The 18,562-nt window shown below is 41.6% G+C and overlaps 1 protein-coding gene across 1 annotated transcript in view; it reads left to right on the top strand.

Annotated features, from left to right (window-relative positions):
- Window positions 1-263: 263 nt before the first annotated feature.
- SH3RF3 (SH3 domain containing ring finger 3) overlaps window positions 264-18,562 on the top strand; it is a 92,531-nt gene continuing 74,232 nt past the window's right edge. The window contains exons 1-3 of the mRNA XM_041468403.1: window positions 264-290; window positions 405-680; window positions 7,360-7,455. Coding sequence (XP_041324337.1) covers window positions 264-290; window positions 405-680; window positions 7,360-7,455 — 399 coding nt within the window. The remainder of the gene's footprint in view (window positions 291-404; window positions 681-7,359; window positions 7,456-18,562) is intronic.

Here is an 18,562-nt window from a genome sequence, read left to right as displayed (position 1 = left end):
GCTTCAGAAACCAAAGCAACTCTGAAGGTCAAAATGTCTGATATTTTACCTTTTAACCTGTCCAAGTTTAGTTGTTTAAACATATAGTTCTGCTTACATAGGATATTTTGCAAATTAAGCGATGCTGCTGGGTGGTGTAAGAGGTACTGCAGGTTTCAGCTGATCTACAAGAGATGGACAGTGCCTGTTCTGATGTAACACACCTACTTTCTCAGGCTTATCATTACCTGCATCTTAGTTCCTGTGACCTAGCACGTAGCATTATGGGGCAGTCTGCTGCGGTCATTGGGGTAATTTGGTAAATGACCATGGCTGATCAGTTTGCTTCTAGCTAAACAATGACTCTGAGAATGATATTGGTGCTGGCTGGAGATTGCTTAAAGGTATTTGTTTTGTTTCCCCAGAGTGTTTCTCAGCTTCCCTATGGCAAAGCCCTGTACACGTATGAGGGAAAGGAGCCTGGTGACCTCAAGTTCAACAAGGGGGACATCATCATCCTGCGGCGCAAGGTGGACGAGAACTGGTACCACGGGGAGCTCAATGGCAACCACGGCTTCTTCCCCGCCAGCTACATCCAGTGCATCAAGCCCCTCCCACAAGCTCCACCTCAGGGCAAAGCACTTTATGACTTTGAAATAAAGGATAAAGATCAAGACAAGGATTGCCTGACCTTCACCAAGGTAGGGGAATAGGTTTTTTAAAAAATGTTCAGAACGCTGCTTTGGTAGGGAGTGATGGGGCACATGCGGTGCTGGCAGCTGAGCCAGGAACACAAGGGTACTAGGACTGGTGGGACACCTTCCTGGCCTCCCTGGCCTTCCTGGCCTCCCTGGCCTACCCTGCACTCTGTGAGATTTTGCCATGAATAGCAAGGCTGGTGTAAAGCTAGTGAAGCTCAACAAGTAGAACTGGCTACACGCTTTTTGAGAACATTTTTTCCCTCTAAAAAGCATGCATTTCATCTGCATTGAAATGTTCCCCAAGAATTACTCAAATTTCAGAAAAAAAACCCTAATGGAAATGCGTCTTTTAATGTTCCTTATTGAATCAGATGTTCCAGTGCTTTAAAATTGCATTCAGCTTCAAAATGTGTATTGCATCATACCATATACCAATTAGCAGTTGAAATACACTATCATCATAATAGTATTTCCTATTTTAAGATCATAACGACAGTAAAAACCAGACATTTAAAAAACAGTCTTTGGTGGTTTTTTAAAAACCAAATGTTTAATAAATTCCTGTTGGAATGAGAGAAAACTGAGATATTGTAATTTCCTTTGGATTTAAAATGTCACGTTTTCCCTTTCACCCCCACCTCCCCACCTGCTTTTTGCGTCCCACTCCCCTCCCTAGCAATTTGTGTTGACCTTAGATGGGTTTCATGGATATCAAGAAACCCACAGTAAAATAAAGCCCATCCCCTGTTGTTAATTTATGGCAGTGAATGCCATAGAGAACCTGTTCATTGTCATTTTCTGTTTTATTTCAGCTGTCTGTGGCTGTTATAGTATCACATAAAGTAATAACAGTTATGCTGAAAATGCATATGAAATAGACGATAAAAATATCCTTCACCAGGATTTTACTGACCTCCTCTTTTGAAGCTACTTATTATAGCTGAATGAATTATTTGCAGCATATAATTTTCTCACCGAATGTAACATCTTTTTCACTCATGCAGAGTTTCTCAGCAGAATGCAATTTCCTAGACTGTATACTTTCTCATATTTATTTAACAAAGGATTTGTAAGCACTTTTGTTCCACAGCAAGTGAAGTGTTTGATTGCAAACACTGCAAACCCTGCGACTATCCAGCCTCCCTGGAGCCATGAATCTCTGCGAGAAAGTGGGCTGCTTAGTGAGAAGTAACAGCCCTGCACTAACAGAAAGTTAGCCAGAAGTTACCTCTGAGACCTTATCAGTAAATATATATTTTTCTGGTGCGTTGTTTTTCTCGCTGCCTGCTCAGAGGTACGCTGGTGACGGCTCTGAGATGCAGTCTTCCTTGTCTGCTTAAAGTATTCCTTGCTTGCTCAGTCTTAAGAAATTTAATAGGTATGCCAGGCAGTTGTGGTCTTTTTTGTTACAGCAGGTCCTTTCCTAGACACTTTTGTATTTGATATATTTGGTGCCATATATCAGAAAACCTCCTTTACGATAACTGCCTTTGTATAGCGATAGTTCTCATTTTCTTGGCTGTCCAATGTCATTCTCACATGGAGCATTTCTTCCTGCTGTATAGCTCAACTCTCAATCTCTCAATTTTCCTTGTTTTCACCCCTCCTGTTACTGTCAGCATCCTTTTATCCCTGATGACTGTGTTTTTCCCAAGGGGGTTTGGTTTCTCTTCTTCTGCTATTTTCTTCTTTAGCTCCTTCCACTACACACACTGTCACCTTGTAACAGTTTTTATGTCCTGCCTATTGTTCTCCCTGACAGTGAATAATCTATTTTTCATCCTGGGACTTCACCGTCATGTTTTCATCAGTTTTCCCAATGCTAATTTTAGCTGTCACCTGTGCTGATGAAGGTTCCTGTTTAGCCCAGATTATAGATCATCTGCTGATGCAGTCAGCTCCTCTGCACAGAGTCCTGAGCACTGCAGTGCTGTAGATGTGATTTGTCACTTTGAGCAATATGCATCACTTGAATGTCTCAGTTTGCATATGAAGATGCTGGACCTGGACCAGATCTCAGTTTAATTTACATTATTTGTTCCTTCCTCTGATGGAGGGGTTACATTGGCATAACACTTACACAAACTAATATAACCTATTTGTGTACTGCAACTAATTTAAGGCTACAGACACTTGTGATTGGATTTTACTTATAAGATAAAGAAGAGTTTTCCTCTAAAGAGAAACTACAAGAAGGAAACTCAAACATGGTGATATTCTGTATAATTTTGTATTGTTGTTCTTTCACTGGGCTTTGCTTTTTCCCATCCCCCTTGTTACTATGCACTCAGAATACCTACTAGTACAGTAAAAGAAAACAAAGGAAGGATATTTGGTGTTTCCTCTTGTTAATTTGTTACATTTTTCAAAATGAAAATGTTTCATTGTTCCAGATGTGTATTGCGAGGAAATTAAGTCTACTTTATACAGATCTTCATGAGGAGTGCTGCAGGGCACTCCTGCCATTGACCTATTTTCATCTCCTGTAGATACAACACTCTCCAAACAGAAGGCCAAAGACGTAAATGTAATATTTTTTATGTGTAAGAATAAAATCATGAGGGGCAGAGAAAAATCTGTCTTGAGTATCCAGTGCAAAAAACAAAGCTCCCACATTCTTTTGCACCATTTGGGCTGCTCCCTCAAGTCCTCTTTCCAGAGAAGCCATACACACAGGCATAGGGTCTCACCTCTGTTCTCTCCTCTGTGCTGTCTGTAAGATGATAGAACTTACCCAGATTTCCTATTTAATATGTTTTCCCTCAGTCTTTGGCAGTGATTAGCCAAACCAGGCAGTTATTTTTTCTCTGTAGCAGCTGGTTCCAGCCTTGTGTCAACTGTGCACCAATTTAATGCCAGTAGTTTCAGAAGTTTTATTCCTGATGTTCTCTAGTGTGGCTGGGATCATGCTGTGGCCTACAGAGCTTAATTGCATGCTCTTGGGATATACTTACTGGCTCAGCTTTCTAATCTCTCCTAACGTGATACCACAGTATGGACATGGGATCCTTCTGTCTCTGTTTTAAAAAATAATCTATCCTTCTCTGGGCTGTGAACGCTGCAAGAGGATTCTGCTCTCAGGTGTAGCAAGTAGTGCAAATCTGAAGTAGTTGCATGGTTGTCTGTGCAGCTGCTCCAGACTAATAGTGAGTCCAGTTTCAGCCCACACGTTTGTTTTGGTGTTCAACCACCCTTTGCATGCGTCTTCACATGGCCGTCAGAAGGCTGAGTGATGCTGGTTGATGAGTCTCCAACCTGTCGAGGTAGCATCAGCTGTTCACCATGCTCCATTGCTCATCACATTTTTAATAACATCAGCTGTTTCCCTCACTTTCCAACACTTTCGTTCCCAGCCTGCAGTGGTGTCTAACACAAGCCGTGCCAATCCCAGGACCATCACATCCAATACTTGTTCCTGGTTGTGGAGCAGCCCCTTAGCACTCAGTTCCTGCAGCGTTTGCTGCTCACAGAGGGACCATCCCAGCAATAGCTGGTGACAGGGATTCTGGTGCCAGCTGGCAAGCGCTGTCACTGGACTCACCAAGCACCTCATGGTGCCATCCTGCCATCACTGCGATCTCCCCAGTGCTCTAGATGGAGTAGTTATCTCTGCAGAATAGCAGGCACAGCTGCTCTGTATTGCTTCGTTAATGGCCATTAATGACTAGAATAAAAATCAGGCTGTGAATCATGACTGTTATTGGACACAATTTTGTGCTGTTTTCTCAGCAAAAGGATTCATTTCTCTGTCAATCAGATAGCTTTTTAAGTGATTTATCTTTGACTTCTTTTCTGATAATGATTATAAACTGGAACTGCAGGTCCCACATGCCTGTCACAAGGCTGATCCAGCCCTGATGAATAGAGAGAAACTCAAGCAAAAAGGAGAGAGCAAATAATTAAAGGGTCTAGCAACAGGCATAAAAGGAGCACGACATATCTTTGTCCAAACTACAGTGGATACCATTGGCTTTTGAAATGAGATTTGAGGCTTGGATTCCTTTGTGCTGCCTGGAAATCAATTTAGTCAATGTGAAATAGTGGAGTGGTATGCCAAGAGATCTGTGGCGTTTTGCTATTCATGATCCTTTTGGGAACCTTTCTAGGAATTTATAAGTAGCATGGCTATCCAACTAATATAAGGTTCTAAAACAGTTCATGCTGAAGCTTTCACCAGTTCAGTGTATAGAATGATGTCGTTGGCTGTAAATTCAAAGAAACTTTCTAGTAATAAAAAAATTTCAAAAGATTTTTTAGGATTTGCTGTAATTCTGAAGATTTTCAACACCCTTCTTAAAACTAATTATGTAATGGAATTCTCAAGAATTTGCACTTTGCTCTCCCACAAAGATACTAATTTGGAATGTCAGCATATCTCAGAATGCATTTCTCATATAGGACCATATTCAGCAGCCAGACTTGGCTGAGCCGAACGTGTATGGAAATGCTTCCAGATTTCATACATCCACGGAAGGTAAAGTTGAAAGGGATCTTCAAAAGTCAGCCATTCCCCACCCCATCCTTGAGCAAAGTCAACACAGGAAAAACCTTTCCTGCCAGGTGTCTGTACAGCCTGCTCCAGAGATGGGATTACACAGTGCCTCTAGCAAAACCTGGTCAAAAGCTTCTGGGGTTTTACAGTTTAAATTTTTTTTTCTTAATTTCTTACATGTCTAAATAGTTGCAAATATATATACATTTATATGCAGTGCTGGGCTAACGGTTGGACTCAATGATCTTAGAGGTCCTTCGTAACCTGAGCAACCTATGATTCTATTCATACCCATGTGTGTGCACTTACACACACATAAGATTATATATGTCCATGCAGTGTAGACTACATCACATTCTGTGTTTTTAAGAAACTCTTTTAGGGAAATAGCTGAGCAAATATAAAAAGTAGGAACGCTTATAGCAGGTCCCTGAAGTGATGCAGTTGTTTCTTTTCCTCCTTTACACCCTTTACCTAGATTCTAAATTTATGCTAATCGGTCTTTTGTAAGAGTGTGTGGAAGCTTTGCAGAGATGCATTACTGTCAGTTCTTTAAACAGATCAAAAATGGTCTGTGCAGACAGGGCTTTGGAAGGGAATGCTATCTGTTTCTTCAGGAAATTAAATGCACAAATTCTTTTTGCATCCTTCCAGCTGTAATAAATAGCTGAAGGACTCAGTTTGTAGCTGTTTCTATGAGCTTTCCCCTAATGGATCATTCAGATGAATAATGCAAAGGAAACATTTAAACTATTTCAGAGTGCACGTATTCAAAATGCACATGTTCAAAAACTACTAAGTACATCACATCACATATCTGTTCTGGTCATTTTTCTATCAAGGCAAATCCGTGGTCTGAACATCCTGGATCAGGAATTTGTGGGAGTTTTTTCTGTGTGAGAAGTATCTGCAAAAAAAGCAGCTGCCCTTGCCTGGCCATTTGACATCAGTATCTTGTTACATGGAGCGTGGTAGACCATACATAGCTCTTATTTTCACAGAGTGAGTAGTGGAAATAAAGTGAGATCGGCAGGCAACTCCGTCTCAGCTTTCTGGAGGAAGAGATTTTCTTCTTTTTAGTAAATTCCTGCACAGGAGCAGAGGAAGATTGGATGCCATGAGGGAACAAATCTGACTTCCCAGCTTCTCTCAGCCCTCTCCTTCCTTTTCTCATAGGAGATCTGAGCATTCAGGCAGAGCCCTGTTGAGAGAGTTGCCTTCCACAGCTGTTGTAGAAAGCATTGCTGGTTTAAGCCTGGGTTTAGTATGATGACCCCAGAAGACAGGGATGGTGGCAGAAATTGATAGAAAAACTGAGTAGTTCAAACTGGGAAAAGTCAGGGTTTTGTTTTAGTCACTTGAGCTTTCCTAATGACTTGTACGTTCTGGGTGTGCTCAAGTGAAAATTTGAGCAATATGAATCTTGTTTGTACTTTGCTTTATCTCTTGTTTTATAACCACAAAGAAGTTCATCATCTGCTGAATTTTTTATAAAGTCCCCTAGATTAAATACGATATCAAAATACCATTGGTTTTAGGAAATAAACTTGTATCTAAACTGAAGCTGATCCAACAGGTGAATGCAATTTGGCTTTTTTTCATGTTATCTTTGGCTTTTTATCTGCTTTGCTGTTTTACCTTATAATTTTTTTTTAAAGAAAAACTGACATTCAGTGTGCTAGCTGTGTAGGCTTGTTGCTGAGCACCTTGTACTATTCCTTGTTGGAAGTGTTTCCAGGACTACCTGAGCTGTACTGGTACTTCCCTTTGAATTGTGTTCCAGGGCAGACAAGTATCACAACAGACCCTTGGATGCACAGGGCAAACTCTATGCTAAGGAGGTTTCACCTATGATTTGTAGGTGACCTCTTGGGTCAGACATTCTTCTCTCCCCCTAATGAAGCCAAGAGTTATCTGTTCCCACCTGCTGTGCCCAGACCCCTGCAGCTGCTGACAGCCAGCATGAGCTGCTCTGGTCTGCAGGGTGCTTCAGTGCACTTTGAGTGGGATGCCTGGGATAAGATCCTGAGCCAGAGATGCTGCTAGCCCAGGATTCAGGAAACACTTTTACCTGGGTTATGACCTCCTCTGTGTACTCACTCTCTAAGCTATCATGTGGGTAACCAAAAACTGGCATCTTTCTACTGAAAATATTTGATCATGTCTTTTGTGTATCTCTGATTTTAGGACGAAATTTTGACAGTCATCAGGAGGGTGGATGACAACTGGGCAGAAGGAATGCTGGGTGACAAGATTGGCATTTTTCCTATCCTCTATGTTGAGGTAAGTTTATAACACATGGTGGTGGATTCTGGTCTTGAAAACTTGTGGGGGTTTTGTGCCTACAAGGGCAGGATAACCTCAAATATTCTTATATGAGAAGGATAAACTAAAACAGAATTACTGAAAAGGGAATTGTTTTGGTTGCTGTCTGCTAAGGCACTATGGGGGTACCCCCAATTCAATTTAAAGTGGTCAGCAAAATATGCTCCATGAACTCCTTCTAAAGGTTTCCCCTTTGGTGTAATCTCCCAAGTGCATAGAGGAAATAGGGGAGGAGGATTGTAGTTGGGATACCCTGCACACATCTGAGGAGAGATGTGAGTTTTGGGCTGGTGGAGAGAAGCAGTGCAGGTTCAGCTGTGATCTAAATGCACAGACCTTCAGAGTGGGGCTGAGGGTGTCCTCTGCCTCAGCAGGGGCTCAGGCACCTCCTCCCATGTGCCCAAGGGCTCTCATTCCATTCTCAGACCCATCTTTATCCTGAGCTCTTGCCTGTTGTAATTCTCACAGGATTCTTCTTTCAGAGTAAATGCTGAGACTTCACTTCCTCTGTGCACACCTGTGGTTCCACCTCTTCCCACTGCTGCCCCTCCTCCTGCTGGTGGTGCCCTTCCAGGCAGAGGTTTCCTGGGATCAGGGCTGCAGCCCACAGTGGTGGTCCTGCTGGTGCTGCTCTGTTGTCCAGGTGCCAGGCAGTGTCCTCAAGGAGCTTTCTTCCCTCATGAGTAAACCAGGAGTGCAAAGAGCAGAACGGCACCACGTGCATGTGTATTTTTGTGAGGTGCTGCCACTCTGCACTCAGTGCTCAGAGCAGCATCTCCCTAACTCTGCTTCTAGATGTTGTCTGGTGTCTCTCTGTAATGAAGAATCTCTTGTGCCCACAGCAGAGCCTGCTTTACTGTGTGTGGCTCTGCTGCCTGCCTCCAAAATTACTTCTCCAGTTTTCTTAGTTAGTGATTGGAGACAAAATAGAGATAATTAGTGCCTGACTACCTAATTATTAACTCTGAAAATGACCAATTTGGAATAAACTGTCATTAATATACATTGCATTCCCACAGTTGACAAGAACAATAATATTAACACCAGAATGTGTAGGAGCCATTATTGGGAAACCAGCTGCCTCACATAAGTTAATGACTAGTTTTCTTCTATTCTGAACGTGTGAGACATGTTCAGTTTGTTGTGATTAAATGAGAAAGCTGGGTTTCTCCCAGATTTCATCCTTTTCCCCTTCTTTTTCTTGTCCTGGGAAAGTGCGATATTACTGTCCTGAATTTTGCTGCAGAAGGAGTGAACTGGGGACCTCTGCACAGCCAGCCACCATTGCACCTCACCACCTTTCCCCAGCTCTAGTTTCATCTGTAGGCTGGCACTGCCTACACACTGTGCAGCATCCTGATCCTTCTCCCACTCCTAGGTATCTGTTCTCCATTATTACTGCTCTTGAAGGGTGAAGGGCTCATAACCTCAAAAGAACAGCCTGTAGGGAAGTCTTGCTGAAGACTTGCTGAAGTTCTCCAAGCACTAGCACATCCTGGGTGGCCACAGAGGAGCAGGAGGTAGTGCTGTGTGGGGTCAGAACAGTGATGCTTGCAGATTGTAAAGAGATGCAAACAGCCAGGTAGCCAACACCTGGGGCCAAGAACGCATAGAGGAAGGTCTGCATGCATATACATTCATACCAGACACACACACAGAGTAGGTAAAGTAAGTACAGTTGTATACACTTATGTGTATATTCATGTGTATATACACACATGTATTTTGTCTGTATAAATTTGAAATCTGGAGGTTTGAAAGGCCTATTCAAATGAGATGCTTGGGTGCCATGGCCATAATATTTGTGCAGTGGTTTGTAAAACCAAAGGGAAATGATCCTCCAGACTACAATACTGGACACCTATTTCATCCACATAGTGGATGAAGGCCTTGTTCTGAATATGAGATGAGCTTATGCAAGTATTCAAGTTATACAATTATGTTGCTGTTGCCAGCTTCAGATGTTACTTTGCATTAAAAATTAAAAGGAATCAGCAGGTCAAGTCCCAAAGAAGTTTTGAAAATATCAGTGCTGATATTTATAAAATAAATCCATTAAACAAGTAGCACTTGAATCTAAAAACACTCCACAAGTCTATCTAAGTCCATTAAGTGGTTTTCAAAATCTTGGCAAAATGTGTAGAATAAGCAAAGTTTAATTCTCACGGTAGCATTCCATTTGTGTCAGTTGATTGGCTGAAGTGTGTGGGATTGCACATGGTATCCTAAGCCCTGCACTCTGGACAGAGTGAATTCCAGCTTGGCAGGCTCTGATGTCCCCAGTTGCTCCCACGCCAAGACAAGAGCTCTTACCCTTGTTATGCAAGCCAGAGCTTTAGAAAACAAGCCAGTCACTTTGAGGACCTCAGGGTTTAGCATGCCAGGGCTACAGACAGTGCATATAATCCTTGTTGTGGCCCCCTGTGGCAGCATTTTGTTCTGGTAATGTGCTGCCATACCCTTCACACAGGTGCGTGCACAAAAGGCTTTTGCAGGGGCTTACAAAGATTTTGCAGTGGGTGCTGGGGAGGGGTGGTTAGCAGATTCCTCACCTGGATCACCACTTCTGTAGAGGAAGCCCAGAAACACAGCTTTTAGTGCGAGACCGTGGTGGCAGAAGGAGGCACAAAAAAACCAACAGACATCAAAAGATACCTTGCCCCTGCAGTGTTTTAGAAAGTCTGTATCTCAGCATCATGTTTGGTTGTCTGTACAGGCATATGAGTGCAATGTGGCATGGATCTTATTCTCTATTCCTTACAAGTGTTTAACAAGGGTGTTTGCATGTCTGCAGAGAGGCTTTTTCCTGTGTCTGTAGTATCATCTCTGTCCCAACATCAGAGCAGCTACAAGTGGATAAGGAGCAAATATTCACAGCTCACAATGATTACTTTGACAGCATGAGTCACAAACAATATGTTCCATCACAGAGTTGGGACTATTGTTTCTTCTTACTTTGTTGCTCTCCTTCATCTTCAGTAGAAGTCATTTGGGCTGGTAATTTATGTTTTAATTTGTCTACAGAAAAAAACTCACAACATAATGAAATTGATCCTCAATGTACCTTCTGTCCTGAAATAAACATCTTGTTAATAATCTGTATTTGAAGTCATATTCTTGCTATGAGGTGTTTTGGACCTCTAAGGAATTCCAAGCCCTGACAAAATTTCTTTTATTTTACTGTCTTCAAGCTAGCTCCTTCATTCTTCATATATGTTATTATCTCTGATTGAAAGCTGTGTTCTGCTGCTATGTGCAAAATTGAGAATAATGAAGAATAAAGTGTGTCCTAATAAATTTAAGTGACTGGGAGTGAAATTTGAGGGCAATGGTGTGCTGAGTATTTGGAGGGAGGCATCCTGCTCGGATGGGCAGGAACTGGAAATTCAAAAATCTGAGCTGTTAGAGCAAAATTTCTGCCTGCAACCCCCAGAGCAAAGAAGAAGATTGACCAAGATCAAGAAGCCTTATGAGTCAGTGGGAGAGCATGGCAATTATGTTGGGCGCTACTGTGACTGTAATATCAGCAAATTACAATTGATGAAGTGCCAACCCATTGTTATAATGTTTTATGGCAGCAGGAGCACTGAAAGCTGTGATTAAGTAATATTAGGAGCTTTAAAATTCTTTTTACAGAGCAGCGAAGCAGGGTAATGAGGATCTTCTCCTGTTCTTCACAGTCAAAAAGGAAAAAAAAAATGTAGGAGGTCTAGGAGAAAGAGGGAGGAGGAGAATGGGCAGAGCCGATGGGTTCAATGCCCTGCAGCATAGGTCCAGAAGACTTCCCAGGGAAAATAATTCTTGCAAGTCAGTTTTTGAAAAGAGTTCAAGCAGAAGTGAAAAGAAAACAAAATCCAAAAGCAAATGCATTTCTTAAAGAAAACAATGATTTTTCATTCCAAAATTATCTTTGCAGAGCAGACCATCCATTTAAGTTTGTGCTGTACTGCAGGATCTAGCAGTCATCCTAAAACAGTTTAACCATACAGGTGAACCCAAGCACATTTACCAGGATCCCAGCTGAGGCTGTCCAGCAGTGTCACAGAAACCCATCTTCCCAGCAGAAGAAGGTCCTTAGCTGTGTAACCATGTACTTTGCTGAGAGTAGCCTTATTTAGCTGCAAATGAACGCAGATGGTTTACCCTTTCAGTCTGGATGGCAGATTTTGTCCTTTTTTTCTCTATAGGCAGATTCCCATCAGCCAATTCCCACTATGCTGGTGTCCCCAGTGGCAGTCATCACAGTTACATTATTGAAAACTCAGATGTGCCTGCGTGTGTATTTCTAGCTCTAATAGCAATTTTGACCATTTTCAACAAATAATTGTTGCCCTGTCCACTTCTTGTTTTTCTCTCCTCAGTCTGTTTGGTTTCTCCTTTCAGCTGCAGGACAGATGGGTCCCTATGGGACTCTCATAATTAATTCAACCTTGATGTCTGACCCATCATTTATTTTTGTGTGGTCTCGGTGGCAGCACACTCTGAATCTTTCTGAGTATCTTTTACGAAAGCCTTCTAAAAAACCCGAAGCATTAGATGTTCGTTAAATACTAACATTTGTTTGGTGCCCTTTTCAAAAAGAATGTGCAATCTCTATTTTTAAGGACTGTCAAAATGGTTCATTTAGCCTTGCAAGTATTATTTAATGTGAATAAAAATGGAATCTTTTGAAAGGTGGGTAGATGGAAACTAGTGTAGATGATTTTAGAAAAGCTGACTTACTAAATCTCAGAGGAGCAAATTCATCCCAGTAGTAAGTAGGTGTAACACTAATGAGTTAAGAATTATACCCATTAACATCACAATTGATTTTTTTCTGTTCTCTCTCCTTTTGTATGTCAGATAAAAATGGAATAAGAACCTTGTAAAGCTGACAATAATGCAAGTGCTAAGAGATGTTCAGCCAATTTCTATTAAAAAGCTTTATTGATATGCATTTTTGTATGCATTTGAAGTTTTGTGCATATATTGTTTCAAGAATTTCATTCCTGCATCTTCATAGCTCCTAAAAAGTTGGTCCCACTTGTTTTTATCCTGTATAGAATATTAAGATACCAAGACTAAGATTACCAAGATACTTCTTGGTATCAGATTTCTATGTGAATGGAGTACAAACTACAGTTCTCATGTTTCATATTCAAACTAAAACATACAGAATTGTGTTGTAGGCTGCAAGAGGGACCTCTATTTTCATGTCAATCCATGAATAAAACTCATTGATTTATAGTACTCTTACATGCATACAAAGTAACAATCTAGAGAAGTTCAAATAAAGATTATGTTAGTCAGGAAAACTAAGAGTATTAGCTGTCAGAGGTGAGAAAAAGATTAAAAATACAACATATTACAATATATAAATATGTATTCATATATTATGTATATATTATTTATATATATACACATTATTTTTAATCTGTGGCCCATTTTTCTGCATAACGGCTTGATTTCTTATGTTCCCTTTTGCCTCTATAAATAAAGAACCTTGTGCTCTTTGATTTAATTTCCTATGTAAAATGTAAATTAGCGTGACATTGGGCAGAAAATTTGTTTTCTTTAACTTCGACTGGTTTCTTTCAAGTTCTCTTGATTTCTAGCACCCTTCATAAAGTGATCGTTCGTAGAGATTCTCTAACACTTTCCTCCATCTTCAGGATACAAAACTGAGTTGCAGTGTCACCTTCTGATTTAAATGTCAGGTTTCCCCCGGACTAGCTGAGCACCTCAGCTCTGTAGACCTTTTCGTGTCGCTCAGTCCCCTCAGACTGTGTCTGGACAAGTCAAAGCAGAGCTGCTTTCTGGTTTCTTTGTCAGGGAACACCACGTTTACTCCGAAGTTCATCTCAGGTGGGTGCCACAGAGGGGAAGCCTGCATACAGAAATAGGTAGGAGTACTGTCATATTTGAGTCATCCTCCAGCCCAGACAATTATGAGATCTGTGTGAGCCGTGGTGAGAGCCAGCATGTAAATTTAGACACAGCTGTAGGTTGTGAAAATTTGCCTTTTGAGAACTGACAGTTTTAGTTACAGGTTTTCTCTTGATTTTACTCTTGCCTACTTTCATTTGAATGAGCTCAAAATTATTTGGATGTATATGTTATGACCAATATTTCTATTCATCAAAACCAGATCCGAGTTGTTATCACCTCTTATTGTTTCAGGGCGCGTTAAACCAGAAATTTGTCAGCTGTCATATCCAAAAATATCTTTCCCATCCACCCCTCCTAATTATGAGTAACATCTGAATTTCCTAGACTGTGTTTTGTAAAAATAACTCTCTGGAGCAATTTATAGCAAAAAAAAAAAGGTTTCCAGCACAACCAACTCAAGCACACAACCTTTGCAAATAAGCTCATTTCCTGAGTCTTTCAGAGTCATATATATCAATTCTATATCTGTACAGGGCATTTTTGAAGTGCTGCTTCCTAGATACCAAAAATTAAGTTCCTTAGGTATCTAAGCTGATCTGCTAAGACATTTGTCTATAGCCACAATCTATGGAAGGACTTCTGGCACTTCCCCTGCAAAATCCTGTTTGTATCCTGCATGGTGCAAATGGACTGGGGTCTGGCCTACTGTGTTTTGCATCTGCTGCCACTTCCCTCTGCTCTCAGCACATCAGCCCTTCCCTTCACCTCCAGATCACCTGAACCAGGCTTGTGCTTCTACATATGTTTTCTGGTCCTGGATGCAATTCTGTCTCTTTTTCTGCACTGAGTTTTGGGTTCTGCCTCAAAGCTTTTGTTCTTCTGTTACGGTTGCAGGGTTGCTTGTGCTACAAAACAATCACTAGTGATGATCTCTGAAGGAAAAAGTAAATAGATAGCACATCTCTTAGAAATTACTTCTGCCTGTGCAACAAATGTGTTGGACTTGGCAGCGGTGCTCAGAGGCCTCCACAGCACACAAGCATGTTGGACAAACTCCCGCAATGGTGCAGGTTTCCAAGCACTAGAAATTAGCATTCCCAGTTGAGCATACCCACTGTCCCAGGGCTCTGAGTGGGGTCTAGAGCCTATCATCAGTAGTCCATGCTCTCTAGGGAAGGTACTGAAGAGATCTTTTGTCTTTTCCAGACATTGATCACCTTTGACAGCTTCTAAAGATTGTTTCAGCACGGATGACTTCCTGGGATCTTTTTTCTTTTGAAAAGAAAGTATATTTCAGTCTCACCTAGAGCTAATGCATGAATGTATATTAAGAAGCTATATGTCAACAGATACACTGTCTAGTAGAAGTTAATTAAACATAAAATCCTAGAGGATTTCATTATTTCTCACACCAGCATTCTTCATCTTTTTTCCTAGTGTCCTTGTTAGTGCATGTTGCACACCTTAATTAGCTTCCTTCTTGGGGAATCAGCGCCCTTCTTGGGGAGCTTTCCTAATGCCTTAAAACTCTGAGTGGGGATCTTAAATCCAAATATAGACATGGAGGGTCAGTAGGAGGGTTTTGGGAGATGGCCCTGGCAGACTGGCTGTCCTCTCTGCCCCTTTGCTGGTGGCCACAGCCTCATGAGCAAAGAGCAAAATGTTTCCATGTGTCTGCCACAGCCCTGATGCTGGGAGTGATGAAGAAAATTGGGTCCTATATTAAAATCCCAAAATGTGAAAGGACCTGGCAGAGGTGGAAGCACGTTATGATTTGTTGTGCCAGTGGTGGGTAAGATGCTCTCCATCAGAGGGACAGGAGGGACAGCTGATGAGAGTGACACCAAAAAGGAATTACCAAGGAGTACCTGTTAGAGCCACCTCTGATCTTTGTTTTCAGAAGATAGCATGTTGCATAAGTATGATGGAGAGACATGGGTTTGACAGACAAACCACTCAGTGGATAAGGAATGGTGTGGGTGGTTACATTCAAAGAGTGACAGTCAACATCTTGAAGTGGAGAGCAGTGATGAGTGGCATTCCTTAGGGGTCAGTATTGGGACCAGTGCTGTTTAAAATGTTTGTCGGTGACGTGGAGAATGGGATCAAGTTCACCCTCTGTAAGATTGCTGGTGCCACCAAGCTCTGTGGTGTGGTCAACACACTGGAGGGAAGGGATGGCATCCAGAGGGACCAGAACAGACCTGAGAGGTGGGATCATGCAAACCTCACGAAGTTCAACAAGGCCAAGTACCAAGGTCCTGCACCTGGGTCAGCGCAATCCCAATCACAGTAACAGATTTCATGAAGAACAGAAGGAAAGCAGCCCTTAAAAGAGAGTCTTAGAGGTGCTGGTGGATGAGAAGCTCAACATGGCTCAGCAGTGCACAATCGTAGCCCAAAAATCCAGACACATCCTGGGCTGCATCCAAAGCAGTGTGGCCAGTGGGGCAAGGAAGATGATTCTTCCCCTCTGCTCTGCTCTCATGAGACGCCATCTGCAGTGCTGCATCCAGCTCTGAGGTCCCAAACATAAGGAAGACGTGAACCTGTCAGAAGAAGTCCAAAGAAGGGCCACAAAGTTGATCAGAGGGCTGGAACACCTCTCCTGTGACAGGGGGGCTGGAACTAGATCATGTTTAAGGTCCTTTCTTACCCAAACCATTCAGTATTTTTATGTTTATGTTTATGTTCTGTCATGGTAAATAGTCACAAATGTGTCTGAACTTGACCTCTTGAACTTTTAAAGAAGAGTAGTTTGAAGAATAACAGTTTCCTGATAGAATGTAGTAATGAATTGGTTTAACGTCTTTCTTTACTTCTTATTGTCACACATGCTGGAATGGTTAATCTGCTTTTATTCTAGGCACAAAAAGATCTGTGAGTGTGTGTGTATGCTGAATGCATGCTTCAAATAATAAAAATAACAGATGAAGTTGGTCTTTTGCCTAAAAATGTCATTAGCTGTGCCAAAACCAGATGTTGCAGTCTGAAATCCTCTGACATTTTGTTAGGTGTTAGAGCTGAACATTGAAAAAACCAAATTAAAAAGTCTAGAGGAAGAATCTGCAAATTAAAAACAAAAATCAGAAACAGGGGAAGATAGTTGGAATTAATTTGGGAATCTCTATCTTTTCCAGATTTTCTCTAGAACACACAGAATTCTTGAAGGCTGACCCCTTTGTGTTTAGTCTATCCTGTAGAAGAAATTGCGTTGGTTTTGCTTACTTTATTCCTTTACAAAGTAGACCAGCCATTGTTTATTTTATCTCCTGCTGCATCATTTTTGAGTGTAATACTGGCATTATTTTAATCTGATAAAAGCAAGGGCTGCTGCCAAAGGGATTGTCCTGCTTTTAACTCATGTGTGACAATTCTTTCCTTTCTTTTCTTTCCATGTTCCAGGATTACCAGATATATCTGCATGCTGAGATGAATCAGGGAAGTCATCCTGTTGAAAGCTATTCAGTTTGGAATTGTTTTAGTTTCCAGTCATATCTGTTACTTTTACTGCATAGTCACATGAACATCCATGCTGATGTAGGGCAGAAAGAGGGAAGATGGGAAAGGAGGCCATGGGAAAGGAGGAAGATGGGAAGTGTGGTACCTGACACTGCAGGAAAACTTGTCTATGAGGGCAGCAACTCCCACCACAGTAATCCTGCAGCAATTGCTGCCATTGCACTGTGCTGTAAGCCATCAGGTAAAAATGGTGAGGTGAGGAATGTGGAACTTTGTGCAAGCAACCTCTTCCACCTCCTGTTTGTCCCTTGACTTATCTAATTATTTTATTAAATTATAATTTTATGACAAAGTATACTAGTTACTCCATAAACCAGGTTAATAATATTAGTTTTTGCTTAAGTGAGGTTGCAGGGAGTATCCTGCTCTAAATCTGACTTTGAAGTCTTCCAAACTGTTTAGACACAATTGAATCAAATTGACAGGAAATTTCATGAGAGAGCTTTCTATAATAGAATTTTTCTGTAACAGAACTTTTCTGGAAACCTTGGGACAGAGCAGGAGAGGTGCCAGAGCATTCAGACTATTCAGTGATAGACTCACACTGGAGGTATTCTTCTCTTGCCACATGGCTAAAGGGATGACACTGAGGGAAGAGGCAACTCTGTCTCTCAAGAAGAAAGCAACCATGCAGAAGGAGGGAGAGCACTCCCTGATGGTCAACTCCTTGATCCCTTTTCTCTGATCTGCTTCAGCCTCAACAGCATAGTAAGGAATTTATAGTAATGTCTTCTTCTTGTATCCTTTTTCTTTTCCTAGCCCAGGAAGAAGGACTTTGACTCTAACCTTTGAGAAAAAGTTTCTTCAACATCTTCCCTCCTTGCTCCAGTCTAGTGCTTAGATTTGCCTGTTCCCAGCCAAAGCCTTTCACTTCCATAGGTGCATGGCTTAGGAAAGAGATATGTGTTATATTGATTTGGTGGATTCAAGATTTTATTATCCCTCAATATATGAACTATGGGAATAAAAGAAGAGATACAGAGATGATTAATACTGAATTCCTGGAAATCTCCCAGGCCAAATGGGATCTGAGAGCTCTTGGTACTGGCACTGAGCTTCTCTGCCCTTAAGCACCTGGGGGGCTGTCATGGTTTAACCCTGGCCAGCTACTGCTTAGGAGTTACTGCTTCTCAAGCACAAGGTTTAGTCCTGTGGGGGTCCTTGAAGGCACAAAAGCACTCCTGAGGGCTGAGTTAAAGGTCAAAGTAAAGGCAGCTTCACACCATTCCAGTGACACACAGGTCTGCCTTCGCACAGAGGAACTCTCACTAAGCACATTCCTGAGTTTTCAGGGCAGTGCACAGTACACAGTTAAGCGTGTTACTTTCTCTTTGGTCACTGGTTAAAGAGGGAACATTGTACTTTCATGGCAAGTAATTAAGATATTGCCAGTGGGAATCACATCCTCCTGAGTGGTTTCATTCATTCATGTGGCTGGCAGTTCTACCAGTCTTTGTCCAACCTGATTGCTGAGCATTTAAAAGATCAAACTCTCATCAGGTCATACCCTGATTATGATTACATCCTTTTTGCATCCTTAGCAAATGCAGATGTGCCTCATTCTTGACAATCTGATGTGGTCATCAGCTGCTACTCCTTTCTTTTCCTCTAGAACCCTTAAAACTCACCCTTACTTGCAACCCTTTGCTTACTCATTACTCTCTGCCTATTGTCT

Source organism: Pyrgilauda ruficollis, unplaced genomic scaffold (assembly GCF_017590135.1).
Source record: "Pyrgilauda ruficollis isolate IOZ18807 unplaced genomic scaffold, ASM1759013v1 scaffold22, whole genome shotgun sequence".
In the NCBI taxonomy this organism is placed as follows: Eukaryota; Metazoa; Chordata; class Aves; order Passeriformes; family Passeridae; genus Pyrgilauda; species Pyrgilauda ruficollis.
Note: the sequence above shows the minus strand (reverse complement) of the source record. Positions and strands in the feature narration are given on the sequence as shown.